Raw genomic sequence first — 16810 nt, 5'->3', positions numbered from 1 at the left:
TTAGACTATAGTCCCAATCGAGCTTACTTCCATGTACAAAAATTATTTGCCATTGCAATAAATGTTCTCTAAGTCCCAAGTTACATCTGGGGCATCAAAATGTATAGGTAGGATTTAGTTTTAGGAGTAGGTCACGGATCTTTCACTACTGTAGTATAACGCGGAGAGGGAGGGAAGCTGAGCCCTGCTCCGCCCTACTGTGCCCTACCTATAATGTAGGTATAATTCGTTTAAATGCAAAGAAAAAAACGATTAAACGTTTTTGTTTAAATGTAAATTTAAACAAAAAGGAATACTTTAAAAGTAAATTTAAAGTAACATATTTAATAGTTTTTCCCATTTAATGGATTTTCCTTTCAAAAGTATGTTTAATAGCTTTAAATAAATACATTGGCAAAAGCTTTTGAAGGTCTTTTGGACTCAAGTTTAAGGTTGTTTAAGTTTAAGGTTGCTGCTTATCTGCTAAACGCAAACTTGCATGCATTATATATTTATATCTAACTCTGAAAAGTGAAGCATTGTTTTTATCATTACCGTCAGGCATTAACAATAAAAGCTATGTGGTCAATGAATGGTGAAAGGAATATATAAGACACTTCAGAATCTAGGTAACTATTATATTTTATGCAATGCAATATAACTTAATATACATTTTAACTGCTTTTTCTACTTAGTTGTAGTGTTAAATATTACTATTTTACTATTATAGAGAAATGAGCCTTCCCAATATTTGATATACTAAACAATACACCCAAGGTACTATACTTTCTAGTGTGTAAAGACACAATGATAATTAACCGGAGTTGCTTAAGATATATGTAAGCTGTAGGCAAATTTTCATTAAAAAAAAGAAACTTTAAAAGGGAAACTGCACATTTCAGAAGATGCGATTACCCAACCATACACACGCAAGCTTCTGCGGGAGCTTTTATCCAAGCTCTTGATCAATGAAATAGTGAAATATCTCCTTTCCTTTGATTTCCATAAAGCGGAACTGTCGTAAAGCAATGAGAAGCCTCTTAAGTTGTCGCTGGGCGGGTGTGCCCGAACTGTCGCAAAAACGCGGGAAAGCAAAGGGGGAGGTGAAGCCGTTGGGCGCGCCAATATGGCTGCTTTGCCGGAGGAGCCGACGGAGGCAGTAGCGGTAAAGCCGGATCCTGATGCGGGAGCGCCGCCGCCCGCTCCGCCCGCTCCCCTCTCCCAGTCCCCGATCTCGACGGCGCCAGCAGTTGCAACAACTGTCCCTCCTGCGTCTGCCTCCTCGGTCGCTGCCACCCTTCTCGCGGATGGGGAGCCGCTTGCGGGAGGAGTTGACTCGAAGAGCTCGGTGACTTCCAGCCCCACGCCGCCAGCCACTCAACTACCCGCCGACAAGCAGACTCTGCTGGCGGTGCTGCAGTTCTTGCGCCGCAGCAATCTGCGCGAATCGGAGGAGATCCTCCGGAGGGAAGCCCGTGGTCTCGTCGACGACGTCCCGAGCGACCCGAATTCCTCCGTTCCCGGGATCCCCGGAGCTCATGGAGGGGAAGGACAGGATCCCAGTTTAGGGATCTTGGCTCCTGGAACCGGGGACGTGCTAATCAATTCTGTCCCCTTTGGCCAGACTGGAGCTCCGATCTCTCCAGCCGCTATCACGACACCTCCTGCAGCGCCCTTGGGCCATCCTGGGAAAGGTGAGGTGTAAAACATCAATAGCAAGTGTTCATTGAGCCAACTTTTGACCTGGTGTACAACATACAGTAGTTCATTTCGGAGATCTTTTGTTATATTTTTATAGTTAAATATTCGGAGGTACCATATAAAGAGCCAAAAAGTAGTACCAGATATGCAGATATCAGATATGCACTTAGGCTTTAAAGAGATTTTTCCAGTAAGATATGTACAAGAATGCAACATGTTATGTTGAGCAACCAAAACTTTTAAGACAATCCCTTAATTCCACGTGAGATTTTCATTATTCTTCGGTTGTTGTACATACAATAATTTTGCTGCAGTTATGATATATAAAATCAATCTGTCATAGGTCTTTTCTAACTCGTCCATAAATTCCAAATAAAGAATACTGGTTTCTTCATAAATATTAATCTTTAAAATCTTACAAATTTGTATCCAAAATTTCTTAACTTTCTTAACTTTTTTCTTTTCGTTTTTTGTATGTTTTTTAAATTTCTTTTCCTTTTTTCGTTTTGATTTATCTTCTGTTGTATGAAAACATCTTAGTAAATGTGAATTTTAAAAAGTGGCAGGGGTCTTAGAGGGAGAATGGGAGAGTTAGCTACATTCTAAGATGCTGCCAAATTGCCTCTCTCATATGGAATGCATTAGGAAAAATTAAGTTTTCAAAACATTATTTTATAGAGAGGCCAAATCCTGATACCCTTTACATGTTTCTGAAACATTCTGTTTGATTAGAAAGAAGGAGAAAGCTCTTGCTGATATTGAAGTTTAACAGCATTGCACTAGTATTTTCTTTCTTTGATCATCTCAAATAGTTCTTTGCAGAGGGAAACTCTTTGAATAGTTCTTTGAAGGGAAACTGCAGAGTTTCCCTTCATTCTCTATATTTGATTTTACTGTACTTAATTTGAAATTTTTGGGAGGGAATTTGTAAACAATTTGTAAAAATTTCTTAACTTTAAAAGGGTGGAATTAAACGCATTTGGAAACCAAATCTGTATTTATAGGGAAATTGCTAATGCAGCTGTTCTTAATACATTTAGTTGATAAATTTGGATCAAAACATTCTTGCTAGCCATCAGTTGAACATTGCGAGTTAAAATCAAATTTTATAATCAATATGTGCTGGATTTGGAGTAAAATGAGAGATTTTACTTCAAGGAATTCAAAGTATTTAAGATTGAAATAATGAATTGTAGAAGAATGCAGACATTAATTTTCCTTTATTAATTTTGTAGCCGGAGTTCTTGTAGAAGATCAGCCAGATGTGAGCGCAGTGCTATCTGCTTATAATCAACAAGGAGACCCAGCACTTTATGAAGAATACTATAGTGGATTGAAACACTTCATTGAATGTGCTCTGGATTGTCATCGAGCTGAATTATCACAACTTTTTTATCCTCTTTTTGTACACATGTACCTGGAACTAGTCTACAATGGACATGAAAGTGAAGCAAAATCGTTCTTTGAAAAGTAATACTTTTGTTCATTTAATATCCATGGATGTTTCACTAATAGGCGCAACTTCATAATTATAGTAACAGTTAAAAAAAGGCACATTTATTTTGAAGCGTGATAAACTGGGAATAGAAAGAATCAATTGCATTTACTTTGGGATACGCTTAGAGTAGAAAGAAAATATGTTTGAAGCATTTTGAAAATATAGAAACCTTACCAGTTATCCCTCTTGGCAGAGAAAGATTAATAGACATTCTTTTGAAAGTGATTGATTTCTTTAGGGAATTTTGATGCATAATAAAGAGATTCCCGGTTACTTGGGTTACTTACTATCTATAAATTATTTCTTTTCGGAGAGTTTTGGTTTCTTGCATCAGTGTACACACAAAATATGCTTTGCTTTGTTTATGGATATGTATATATCAAAGAAATTTTATTCTGAGGGACTTAGAATTTAGTTAAGATGATTATATTTTGTCTGTGTAAATTTTTACCCCTGAAATGTTCTGGCCTGAACCTTTGAATAATGTTATTCCTTCTTGGTAAAAGTAGGGTTTTATCATGAAATGCTAAAACTATTGTCTTCTGTTTGAATATACATCCATTATTTATCAGATTTATCAGATTTTGGGATCATCCAATTCTCTAGCAACTCTGAACAAGAAATAAAAAGTTATATAAATCCTAACTGGCAAAAAAACCCAAATCACAAACATGGAAACAACTATAACTAAAAGGGCTCCACAATCAATCTTTCACCAAGGAAAACTAGGTCTTAGTAATTTCCTAGACATCTTAAGAGTGAGAGCTGCATAAATCTCTGGGATACTAACATTTTAGAATTCAACAAAATAAGGCCGCTTCTGGGTCCTGTCATTTGACAATGTTTATTGACAGGACACAGAATACCCACCTGCTTAATTAGGCAGGAGATTGGTGGTCCCTCAGCCATGAAAAGCTTTAAAGGTGATAAACATGACCCTTGGATTGCCCCCAGAAGGCAAATGGTAATGAGTGCAGTTCTTGAAGCATCAAAGTCATATGCACATAATACAATGCTCTATCATTTCCCACACTTGCATTCTTGACCAGCTGTAGGTTCTGGATGGTCTCCCTTGCACAGCATTTCTCCCTTGTGTTTCAAAGTGGAGGACTTCAAAGAGTAAGACTGGGAAGAGGGAAAGAAAATTGCCCATGATTTGGTGGGGAAAATGTTACATATGTCCGACTATGATGTTCTGGATGTATTGCATAAGAACTTGGGTATTGTGTCAATTGTTACCCATTTTGGTTACGTGTACTGCTGCTAAGAGTTGCTGCTAATGGAGGACTATCAGTTGTTTTCCATTCCATTTTCCATAAATCTCAATTATATTTTTGTGCCATAGTTTTTGTACAACTATTTATGTTACAATTTTACAACTACTTCAAGATCTGATTACTTCAATCAGTGTGATGGTTAAATCCCTACTTATCTCTAATATATCCCTAATCTCCTCCCAGGTTTCACGGGGACCAAGAATGTTATTACCAAGATGACTTGCGTGTACTATCAAGCTTAACCAAGAAAGAGCATATGAGGGGCAATGAGACTATGCTGGATTTCCGAACAAGCAAGTTTGTGTTGCGTATTTCCCGTGACTCTTACCAGCTCCTGAAGAGACATCTTCAGGAAAAACAGAACAATCAGATCTGGAACATTGTTCAAGAACATCTTTACATTGATATTTTTGATGGAATGCCTCGTAGTAAACAACAGATTGATGCTATGGTGGGAAGTTTAGCTGGAGAAGCCAAACGAGAAGCAAATAAAGCAAAGGTATGACATGAAATATATTATCATGGACAGTATTGCAATGGATAAAAAAACATGAAAGTTACATTTATGACCATAGTTGGTATTGTGGTTTGCTTGTAATAGTGTACATTATTATGCTCCAATTAACAAGAATTTACTATTTTGCTCAAATTGAAAAATAATTATTGAGAACAAACCAGCTTCAAAACAATGCTTCTAAGTTAATGTCAAGTTTTGGTCCATAAGAAACAAGCTAACAGCTCAATTCCTTGTTTAAATTTGGTTCATATAAACAAGGAAGTAAGACTTCTTATATTTCAACTTTTAAGGATAAGCTTAAAGTCAGCTGGGTCACCTTGAGTCAGTCACACTCTTAACCCAACTCATATCATTGGATTGTTATTGGGAAAATAGGAGGAGGAAGTTGTATTGGGTATGTTTGCTGTCTTGAGTTGTTTGTAAAAATAATAAAGGCAGGATAAAAATAAATAAATTTCTCCACCCATCATGGTAGTAGGGAAGGTATAGATTAACAAAAATATTAAATTAATTGATACCAGATGCTTTTTGAACTTCAGGAAAGTGCTGCAAGTTATTAACATAAAGCAAAGAGTGCAGGGAGAGATTTAATCCAAGTTGTAGAGCTGCCCATCTCACAAAAATGACTTTGGGTAGCATATAGCAATTGAATAAAACAATTGTAAAAACATCAGATAAAATTATACAGGTAGTCCTTGACTTGCAACAGTTCATTTAGTGACCAAAGTTAAAGCATAATTGAAAAAAGTGACTTATGACTGTTTTTTACATGACCATTACAGCATCCCCGTGGGTATGTGATCAAAATTCAGGTGCTTGGCAGCTGGTTCATATTTATGATAGTTGCAGTGTCCCAGGGTCATGTAATCACATTTTATGACCTTCTGACAAGTCAATGAGGAAGTCAGATCCCCTTAGCAACTGTGTTACTGATTTAACAACTGCCGTAATTCACTTAACAGTGGTGGCAAGAAAGGTTGTAAAGTGGGGCAAAACTCTCTTAACAAATGTGTCTCTCTTAGGAAAAGAAATTTTGGGCTCAACCGTGCTTGTAAGTTGAAGACTACCTGTATAAACTAAATTCACATAAAATATAAATTAAATATAATAAAAACAAATATATAAATCCTAGGCAAAGAGAGGATAAGGATGGCTACCTCAGAAGTGGTGCCATCAAAACATGTCTCTGGTTCTCTGGAAAGTCCAGGCCTGATAACAATCAGTTGCCTTACTTGCACTAAAATAAGACCAGAAGCTTCAGAAAACAGCACTACGTGTAAAAATGCTTTACTTCATCCCCTTAATCTAGCAGTTATCTAGCTAAACTTCCCCCAACCCACAATTCTGATATGTCAGCATATCTGGAGGGCAAGAGAATAGAGACAGAATTATGGTTAGATCAGTGTAATTTTCTTTCAGCATTCAGAAAGGTGTTATAGGTTCTTACCAGTTTTTGTGATATGTCAGGAAAGAGGTGCTGTTTAAAGAAATGGGAACTAAAAATACTTTTTGAATTTAGGATTGTGATTTGTAATTAAAGATAGTTTACAACATGGACGTGCATAATATCTCTTTTCCAACACGTGGGAGAAATGCTAGGGGAATATTTCTCCAATTTGTACTTTCTTCTTTTGACTTACAGGTATTTTTTGGCTTATTAAAAGAACCAGAAATTGAGTTACCTTTGGATGATGAAGATGAAGAAGGAGAGAATGAAGAGGGGAAGCCAAAGAAAAAGAAGCCAAAAAAAGATAACATGGGATCAAAAAGTAAAAAGCAGGATCCAAATGCTCCTCCTCAGAATAGGTAGAACCTCTCTTAACTTCCATTTAAATTGCTCAGGCTCAGTTCTTACTTAAATGTGACATTTCAAATTGTAATAAGCAACTCTTTTTTGCTTAAATGTTCCTCCCTTTTCACCACCCCCACCACCCCAGCCAGCTTTCTATGTAAAGAGATATCCAAGTGGCAAGGGAAATAGGGAAAAACTATAAATTATGTGAATCTCCATATAGTCTACTAAGGTGTAGACAAAAGTTTACTAGTCTTCAAGTGGACAGTGAGGAAATCCTGTGAATTTGCTTGAAGGATAAGCATCTGCTCAATGAGGTTGGAAATGTTTATCTGTGTTTTGAAACTGTTCTTCTTTATGCAGAATTCCTCTTCCTGAGCTAAAGGATTCTGATAAGCTAGATAAAATAATGAATATGAAGGAAGCTACTAAACGTGTTCGACTTGGTCCAGACTGTTTGCCTTCTATTTGCTTCTACACGTTTCTTAATGCATATCAGGTTAGTGTACTGGAATGACAGTGGATCAGATCACAACACAGCCTTGCACGAAGGCTCGGATTGGTGATTGCAGAGGGAAAAATCAAAAGACTTATAAACTATTGCTGAAGGAAAACAAAATTATTTTTTTCTGGTCTCCCAAATAAAGAATATTAAATTTCAAAAAGTTCAAACTTTGTGAACTAGTCCAACTCTTCAGATTGGCTTCAAAAATCTAACGGGAAGATGAAAGTTATTGTTATAATCTTCACTCCAATTATTTCTGGAGATAGCTAACAGGGTGGGAAAGGAGCACAAGCCCCTCCCACTTCCATCATGTAATATGGGCCAAAATGCTCTTTTTGTGTTATAATCCAGGTGGCCCCATTTGTATTTTAGCCTGGGAGGCCCCTCTTTGCAATCTTTTTGAAAACACGTAAGTGTTACTATAGGTGTGTATTAGGATGCACTGTCTTTGTTTTGCCCAGTAATAAATGACTACAAACTGCACTGTCAAACTTTATTTTCTAAGTTTTGAAGCCACTTAGAAAAAATGAAGCTGATAATTTTTATTTTATTCATTTTTTAACTTTTTTATTTAAATCTTGTCATTATTTTTAGAAATAATTCAAGAAGGCAAACATACTTATTATTCCTTCCTCCTCCTATTTTCCCCACAATAACTATCAGCTGGGATGGGCTGAGAGTGACTGATTGTTACTCCAACTGATAGTTGATTATTTACGTTCAATCTGAATATTGTGCTTTAACATTAAAAAAAAACTGTTTTAATTGTGGTTTATGCAAACAGGGTCTTACAGCTGTGGATGTTACAGATGACTCTAGCATGATTGTTGGAGGCTTTGCTGATTCCACTGTCAGGGTATGGTCTGTGACACCCAAAAAGCTTCGCAGTGTAAAATCAGCCACAGGTAATAAAAATTAATTCATTTCAATTTTCATAAGAGCTGAAGTTGCTCTGTTAGAATAACAATAATAAGCTGAAGAGACAAATATTAAAATAATGGCCAAAATTGTTTCTTTGCAATTTAAGTATTTAACAATACTTTAATGTTATATAAGACCCTCAGAATAATACCTTTGCAAAATGTATTTTTGTATAAATATATAAATCAGAAAAACTAAAAAGGACCGTATTTAGTGAACCAAGTACTACATTTTTGGAACTTCATAACGTGCATCCTATGCACAGATGCAGTCTTGTATAGATGATCCTTGACTTACAACCGTTTGTTCAAAGACTGTTCAAAATTACAATGGCATTGAACAAAGGGATTTCTGCCCAAAGTTACAGTTGCTATAATGCCCCTATGATCAAATTTAAGCACTTGGCAAACTACCTCCCCTTATGACTGACTGAAGAGAGGCTGCAACCCCTCTTCCTCCAGCCTACCTCCCCACCCCAATGGGTCCCTGCCACCCTTGGACCTGCTTCCCTCCCACTGAATCTTGCACACTCCCCACCCTCATTACATTTGATCACTTATTTTTTTTCAGTACTGTTGATCTCTTTCTGGAAAGCAACAGCTCCGTGTGAGGTCTTCCTACACAGTGGAAGCTGCATGGCTCCATCCTGTATGGAAATGGGTGCCATTTCATTGCGGCCACTCCCCAAATGGAGACCACATTGGGGAAGGACAGCAGGCCACTGTACCCCTCAGCCTTCCTATGTAGCGAAGGCTGAATGATGCTATCCTGGAAGCAGCTGCCATGTGGGGAATGAATTATGGCCACTCCAAAATGGTTCCTACTTCTGGGACAGAGCTACACAACCTCCACTGTGTAAGAAGGTGGAATGGCTTCTTCCAGAAGGAGATTTACGTTACTGAAAAACTAAATGACCAAATGGTGATGGGGTGGGGAAGAGGGTATAGGACCCAGTGGTGTGGGAAGCAGGCCGAAGCCCTTATAAGGACTCAGTGGGGAGGAGGCCTAATATTTATGAGTATTCAGGAGAGTGGGGAAGGAGGCCTAAGGTGTGCAGGGACCTCCAGTGGTGAAAAGTGGAGCATAGGGGTAGAGGAGGCCTATGACAGGCCATGTGTGAGCCTTGGAAGTGCTGTAGTATGGACCTGGGCCTCCTTCACTAGGTATTCAATGACCTTTGCAGTTGCTTAACTGCATTGGGGAGAACAGGGATGGGGGTCATTAACTGAGGCGATCACGTGAGCTCACGTATTTACGGCCATAACTTGCAACTGTAATGGGCAGGCTCAATTACAGTCAGAAGTTGAGGACTACTTGTAGTATTATGTACATTTGTACAAAAAGAGCCAGTTTGACATAGTGCTTAAGACACCAGGTTAGAAATCAAGAGGTCATAAGTTCTAGTCTTGCCTTAGGCATGAGACCTGCTGGGTGACTTTGGACCACTTTCTTTCTCCCGCACTAGGAAGGAGGCAATGACAAACCAGTTCTGAAATCTAGCCAAAAATACTTCAGGAACCTGTCAGTTAACTCGAGGACCAAGGAAGGGGGGAAAGTGCAAAACTGATTTTGTACCAGAAGATTTGAAAGACCTCGGGGAATGTTTCATTCTTCCTCCCAACCATTCAAGTTTCCTTCAGAACTATGATTTTCTGTGGGTAGTTTCCTGGTTTCTGGAAGCAAGTGCAGTAGTTTGAACTAAACATGATTTGGAGTATATTTATGTATTTATGTTATTTTAAAAGACTTACATAGCTAGTCATAGTTGTAACCACAATCCTGGGCAGCATACAAACAATAAAAACAACAGAAGTCCATCTTGGGGAACCTAAAATAGGCTTGTTTAATCTGGAGCATTGTTCCATGAGACAGATTTTGAAATTCATGCTCTGTTTGTCATGGTTTTGGGGAATAATAGAATGTTCCCAAATTATCAGGAAGAGTCAATCCCTGAATTATTGAGCCCCGAACTAATAATGTATTTTTGCCAAAAGGAAAGAACATAAATAAATTCAGGAAGAATATAGAGACAGGAGATTCAGATGGTTAGGAGGATAGAATAAAAGAAAATACTGTAAGTGCAGCCTATTAAAAGGCCACCCATATTATTATTATATATATGCATCCCCCAGTTTAATCGAGGACCTCTTAGATTAAAAGAGTAAATATTTCACACATTGAATTGCTGTATTTGTAGCATGTTTTAACCCATTGTCTTTTAGTAGAAATAAGATGTACATTTACTACAACAAGTACTATTAATAGATTATACTGAATATGAAATTTAGTTTTTCTTTCTTTCAGATCTCAGTGTCATAGATAAAGAATCTGATGATGTTTTAGAAAGAATCATGGATGAAAAAACAGCAAGTGAATTGAAGATTTTATATGGCCATAGTGGACCTGTCTATGGTGCTAGCTTTAGTCCTGATAGGTAAGATAATAGTTCCTTCCCTGCGAGTGTGTGAACTTCATTTACAGGTATTTTTTGAATAGTTCTATCTTGTGATAAATGTTTAGGATTAAGATTTTTCTTTTTGCTTGTTTTGTCAGGAACTATTTGCTATCATGTTCAGAGGATGGCACTATCAGATTGTGGAGTCTTCTAACTTTTTCTTGTTTGGTGGGATACAAAGGACATAATTATCCTGTATGGGACACACAGTTCTCTCCGTATGGATATTATTTTGTATCTGGAGGCCACGACAGAGTGTCTCGGTATGAATTATCACGGCTTTCTCATATAGATAGAATCTCAGAACCGTTTATTTTTAGCGAAGGAAACCTTTTATGTTAGTTGCTGCTGTAATTTAGAATATGTCTTATATTACAAAATTATATGACCATTGATTAAAAATAGTCCTGTTTATATTTATATAGAGGCACAAATGAGGCAATATTTCATTTTTAATATAATCTATTTTTTCTCTTATTAAACATACTTTCTACTGGATTAAAGTTTGTGGGCTACAGATCACTATCAGCCTTTGCGGATCTTTGCTGGTCATCTGGCAGATGTCACATGTACACGTTTTCATCCAAATTCCAACTACATTGCCACAGGCTCAGCAGACAGAACTGTGAGGCTTTGGGATGTTCTGAATGGAAACTGTGTAAGAATCTTCACGGGACATAAGGTATGGAATCCATACGGAAATAATTTGATTTTACTGCTAATCTAATTAAATAGATCATAGTTCCAATTAACTGCATATCCTGGAAGTCTCTCTAAGACCTGATTTTGTTTTAATGGAGCCACCTCTCAATTTTTATTTATGTGGTTTTCTCTGGAGTCATATTTCTTTGAAATTGTATATTCTTAAATATTATAAGTTGTTCAGAAGTTTTTTAGACTCAGGAGGCCTCAAAAATCAGGTAGGATGGATAGATTGATAGACAGGCTCATATCTAAGTTATAACTTTTAAATGCAAATTTTAGGGGAAATCTGATTACGGGTTTGCAAGCAAGGCATACATTACACTTATAAGAATCTTTAATTTTATCCCAGTAGGCTTCATCAAGTGTACTTTGCTAGAACTTTTCATTTAAAAATCAATCAGATGTTTTTCCTTCATAAAACAGGTTCATATATTAAAGCAATCATGGTTTTAATTACCCTTATTTTAAAAACTAAAGTGGTTTGATTAGTACATTGTGCTAAGCCCAAACCAAGGCACTTTATGGTCTATTGTGTATATATGTACCAAGCTAGCAAAACTCTCTTCTGGCAAGTCTGAGAGCAAGTACAATGAGAATTCTATCTATTAGGGAAGTTCCTGTTGAAATGTTAAACATTTCTATTAAGATAGAATGTGGCACTTTGCACTAATTGTGACCTTTTCTAAAATGGGAGAGTTTAGCATTCATGCCTTTATTACTTTGAAGATGGGCTACTACAACGCATCGGTACTGGAGACTGGTCCTGATGACCACTTACAAACTTAAGTAATGCAAAATATGGCAGCCATTATGCTGGTGAGAGTCATAATAGCAGTGATAAGTCAGTTGCCAGTTTGTTTTCAGGAACATGGTAAAGTGCTACTTATGTCATGCTTATGACTAACCTTTCTAGAAGTTAGTCTCCTTCAGAGAACATTTGCATGTCCATTCCTAAAGGGAGGCTCCGAGGTCCCTCATAACGGATGTGTGAAAGCTCATTTTTTACACTGAGACAATAGCCTGATGCCAGACCAAATCAAGAGATGTGGGAAACTGTATATGCACCCCTAAGAGGTGGTTTCTTTAGTGGGGAAAAAAAATCACATTAATAGAGCTTGTATCTGAGTCATTGCTGTTTATGATTTAAATATACATATAATCAAACATCCTTCTGGTCATATTTAACTTCATTATTTGGATTCTGGGCTGAAGTAGATAATGAAGTAGAAAATTAAATGTACTTGACCCAGCTACCTCTGGACTCTGCTGGAGATTGGAAAGGGTTATTTTGTTCCTACTGGAATTTTTCATCTACAAAGAGTCATAACTGAATGGGAATGGTTAGCAGATGTAAACACTAAGCATGTTTAATTGAACATTTATAAATTATTTTCAGCCTGTTTTGTTTGTTTATCTCTTAGGGACCAGTTAATTCATTAGCATTTTCTCCTAATGGACGGTTCTTGGCAACTGGAGCAACTGATGGACGAGTGCTTCTGTGGGATATTGGCCATGGTTTAATGGTAGGAGAGCTAAAAGGACACACAGACACAATTTATGCACTCAAATTCAGTAGAGATGGAGAGATCTTAGCTTCAGGTATGATTTAAAACTAATGCTATCAACTACAATAATTCATCATTCTCTATTTTGTGCTCCGTTTCTAAAGATGAAAAATAACTGCAAATAGTTGCATTAGTACCTTATTATAAATAGTTCCATCCATGACATCCTGACAATAAATTTCTTAGATGGTTTGAGCCTTTTGAAATGAACATTTGTGCAATTTGAAACCAGTTTTGCTAGGATTGTCTTTGTAGAATTGTTTTCATATTTATAGATTGAAGTTTAATGAGCGGATCTTCTTGAAATAAAGTTGTGATTTGTAGTATATTCCTTTAAATTCAATTCAGATTTTTCTGTCAACATTACTGGGCAGATAAAATTGTTTTACAAGAATGTCATGTAAATTTTTTAGAAGTTTTAATTTTTAGAAAACTATGAGACACTTCTATTATTACTAGAACAATAGATTTGTTTGAGTATTTATCATAACTTCAATCTTCCATTTTAAAAAATTGATGAGTTACCTTCCAAATGTGACAGCTCATATAATTTCCTGGTATATTAAGTACTTCGTTATTTTAGTTGAATATACAGTCTAAGACCAGATAAAATACAATAAAGAAATGAGGAATGTGAAGTGCACAAGCTCCATTTATATCAAACTACTGGTATGTTTGGCAAGTAGAAAAAATGTTAAGTCAGAATATTAAGTGTGGGTCAAAAGATGGCATAGAAGGATGTGTGAAACAGTTCTTGATAGCTTCATCCAAGCATGGCCAGAGATACCTCAAATATCTGGCGTTAATGAAGCTCTCTTCCAACACCCTTGAGAATAAGGTGTTAAATCTCATGTGGTATAAATGCTTTTCTGTTCAGATAGATGAGGCTGGAAAAGTAATTAGGAATGGTAGAAGTATACTATAGAAGTCACCATAGCAATATTTTGAAAGTTTGGATATGTTCATTCTTCAGATCAAAGTGAAGGTCAACCTTCAACATAATTTTCCTGGTCGAACATTATCAGGGATATTCAGTACTCTTGTTTTCTGAATCAAGACATAATTTTGCTTTTACATTTAATGTGATAAATGTTTGTTTTTCCAGAAAATACTAAACTATGTTTGACAAATTGACTACAGCGTTTAGAGAATCATTTAACATTCATGTTTTTTTTTAAGGTTCAATGGACAATACAGTTAAACTTTGGGATGCTGTGAAAGCTTTTGAGGACTTGGAAACAGATGATTTTACAACAGCCACTGGACACATAAACCTTCCTGAAAGTTCACAGGACTTGCTCCTAGGCACATATATGACTAAATCAACTCCAGTTATACACCTCCACTTTACTCGAAGAAATTTGCTTCTTGCTGCTGGGGCTTATAGTTCTCAGTAAAACACAAGATTAAATGGCTTGATTATGCAAGTCTTGTAAAGTATGTTTAGATCTTCACATTCCTAAATATTACCATTAATATATTGTACAAATGAACTGAAATTCTGTTGGTACAAGGATACTAAGTAAGGCAGGACGGACAAAAAATTGGCATTTCTGGTTTTCTCTACCCCACCCCCCAAAATAGTTTTTTCTACTGAAATCATAAGGAATTGATGCCAGCTGCGAAGATAGTGTAAATAGACAATTAGTTTGGGTACAGGTCAATCCTTTTTTCCGTTTCTCAATGGTCCTTGAGACACCTTTCTCAACATTAGCACTGCATAAATATTTTTCTGTAAAACTTGTTCAAAAAGGTTGGGAGAGTACAATGTATAGAGCAGTGTGCTGTATTTATGTAGCAAGAAAATCAGAATTATTATTTAAATTAAGTACCCCAGAGCTTTAAAAATCACATTATATAACTACATATGTATTGGGAATTACTAAAGTAAGTAGCATTTCAGATTGACTTTATAAATGTTACTTAAGACTTTTAAGAGAGAGACTGGCTTCTCTAAGAATTCTAGATATTCTACAGAAGTAAAAATGATTGTCACAAATATGATTATTCAGGTATGCATCACAAAAAAAATAGTTGGCTGTAAATTTTTCATAAGTGTTGACTTACGCCTTTTTAAGAAAACAATTGTGATTTCGTATTTTATACAGTTTTGTATCTTTATAATAAAATTCTGTAAAAATACTTCCATTTGAGTGAGTTATTTTTACATGCTTCTTTAAGAAGCAACCTTGTCTTAGTGCAATGATTCAGGTACTTCTCACTTATGATAATTAGGATCAGAATTTCTGTTGCTAAGCAATGCAGTCATAAAGCATGATGACACATGGCTGCATTGTTTAACAATAGCAATCCTGGCAGTTCCTATTACCATTAAATGAGAATCACAAATCATTAAGTGAACATATTGTAGGAGTACGACTTGCAACTTGCCAGCTTCCCACAAGCAAAATCAATGGGAAAGTTGGCTGGAAGTTGCGAGTCCTAAGACTGATGGCTAACCTTTTTGGAACCAAGTGTCCAAAGCATACGTGCGTGCATCTCCAAAATGGAACGTCTGCACACGACTCCCATATGTGCATGTGACCCTCCATGTGTGCAACCCTGTGCATGCACCTCTCCCCCACACATGTATATAACATACATGCAGCCTGCCCCCGCACATGCATGACTCCCTCACGTGCCCCAACCCCCACGAATGCACAGTAGAGACCCGAAGACCAGCTGGCTGGCGGGAGGTATGTGTGCACATGCGCAGCTGAGCTGGGGTGACAGTTCATGTGCCCAGAGGGCTCTGCATGCCACCTTTGGCATGCATGCCATAGGTTCACCATCACGGTCCTAGGAGATTGCAAAGAAGCTGGACAAAGGGGTGAGAAGGAAGTGCTGAAGTAAATTGCCCAGGATGCTAAAGTGGTGCAACTATTAGCGGGCTGGGGTGTGCTATGATGCAAGTGTGCATTATAGTATATGAAAACTCTGGTATCTCCTATTCTGTAGCAGGGCTTGAGAAAATGGTGGGAGCAACTTGCAACCTTCCCTGCTGGCTTCCCCACTGACTGCTTATAGGAAGCTGGCAGGGAACCTTGCCAATGATCACATGACCAAAAGATGTTACAACTATTGTGCTAGCTTGTCAAGCACCTGGATTGGTGGTGCAGGGGCTAGAACCTTGAGAACCTGAGATAAGTATTTTTCAGCACACTGACAAATTTGGCTGTTAAACAAGTAGTCACTGAGGATTACCGGTACATATCATATTTTTCAGAGTATATGCACTTTTTCCACTCCCAAATGGAAATGTCTGTGTCTATAGAGCAAATGTTGCCGAAGCCCTGCCCACCCACCAGCCCCCACCCTTTGGTCTCTGCCTCCCAGAAATTTGCCTCCTTGCAGCAAACAGCGAACAGCCTGGTCAGCTTCAGCACAGCCTGATTGATACAAGCAGCTGATTGTCGGTTGGATCGGCCTAACGATCAGGTGTTTCAGGCTACAGGGATTGCCATCGCTTATTGCCGCCTCCACATGCCCCATTTTTGGCCTCTGCATCCCATTTTCAGCCTCTGCACGCCCCGTTTTTGGTCTCTGCAATCTTGTTTTTGGCCTGTTCCAGGTGGTGGGGATTAGGCCGAAAACGGGGCATACGGAGGCTGAAAATAGATGCAGAGGCTGAAAATGGGGCTTGCGGAGGTGACAATAGGCGATGGCAATCCCAAACAGCTGATTGTCGGGAGGCCGATCCAACTGACAATCAGTTGCTTGTGCTAATCAGGCTGTGCTGAAGCCGACCAGGCTGTTTGTTGCAAGGAGGCAAATTGCTGGGAGGCAGAGGCAGATTTTTTTTTCTTGTTTTCCTCCCCAAAAGCTAGGTGTGTCTTATACTTCGGAGCGTCTTATAGTCCGAAAAATATTGTACTTACAATGTCAAAGAAGTTAT

The 16810-nt window shown here is 37.6% G+C and overlaps 1 protein-coding gene across 1 annotated transcript; it reads left to right on the top strand.

Annotated features, from left to right (window-relative positions):
• The first annotated feature begins 1078 nt into the window (after positions 1-1078).
• Positions 1079-15055, top strand: TAF5 (TATA-box binding protein associated factor 5). Its single transcript, XM_026704708.2, has 11 exons — positions 1079-1673; positions 2916-3150; positions 4639-4954; positions 6615-6778; positions 7128-7263; positions 8054-8174; positions 10495-10624; positions 10744-10908; positions 11150-11327; positions 12772-12949; positions 14095-15055. Exons 1-11 carry the CDS (start codon positions 1106-1108, stop codon positions 14310-14312), a joined length of 2409 nt encoding a protein of 802 aa, XP_026560493.1. The 5' UTR covers positions 1079-1105; the 3' UTR covers positions 14313-15055.
• The last annotated feature ends 1755 nt before the right edge of the window (positions 15056-16810 follow it).

The sequence above is a fragment of the Pseudonaja textilis genome, chromosome 4 (assembly GCF_049901715.1).
Source record: "Pseudonaja textilis isolate UNSWEBS1 chromosome 4, rPseTex1.2, whole genome shotgun sequence".
In the NCBI taxonomy this organism is placed as follows: Eukaryota; Metazoa; Chordata; class Lepidosauria; order Squamata; family Elapidae; genus Pseudonaja; species Pseudonaja textilis.
Note: the sequence above shows the minus strand (reverse complement) of the source record. Positions and strands in the feature narration are given on the sequence as shown.

Coding starts and splice junctions, on each gene's coding strand:
- TAF5 (XM_026704708.2), top strand. CDS start 1,106: ATGGCTGCTTTGCCGGAGGAGCCGACGGAGGCAGTAGCGGTAAAGCCG. Junction 3,151..4,638: donor GCAAAATCGTTCTTTGAAAA/GTAATACTTTTG, acceptor ATCTCCTCCCAG/GTTTCACGGGGACCAAGAAT. Junction 10,625..10,743: donor GCTAGCTTTAGTCCTGATAG/GTAAGATAATAG, acceptor TTGTTTTGTCAG/GAACTATTTGCTATCATGTT.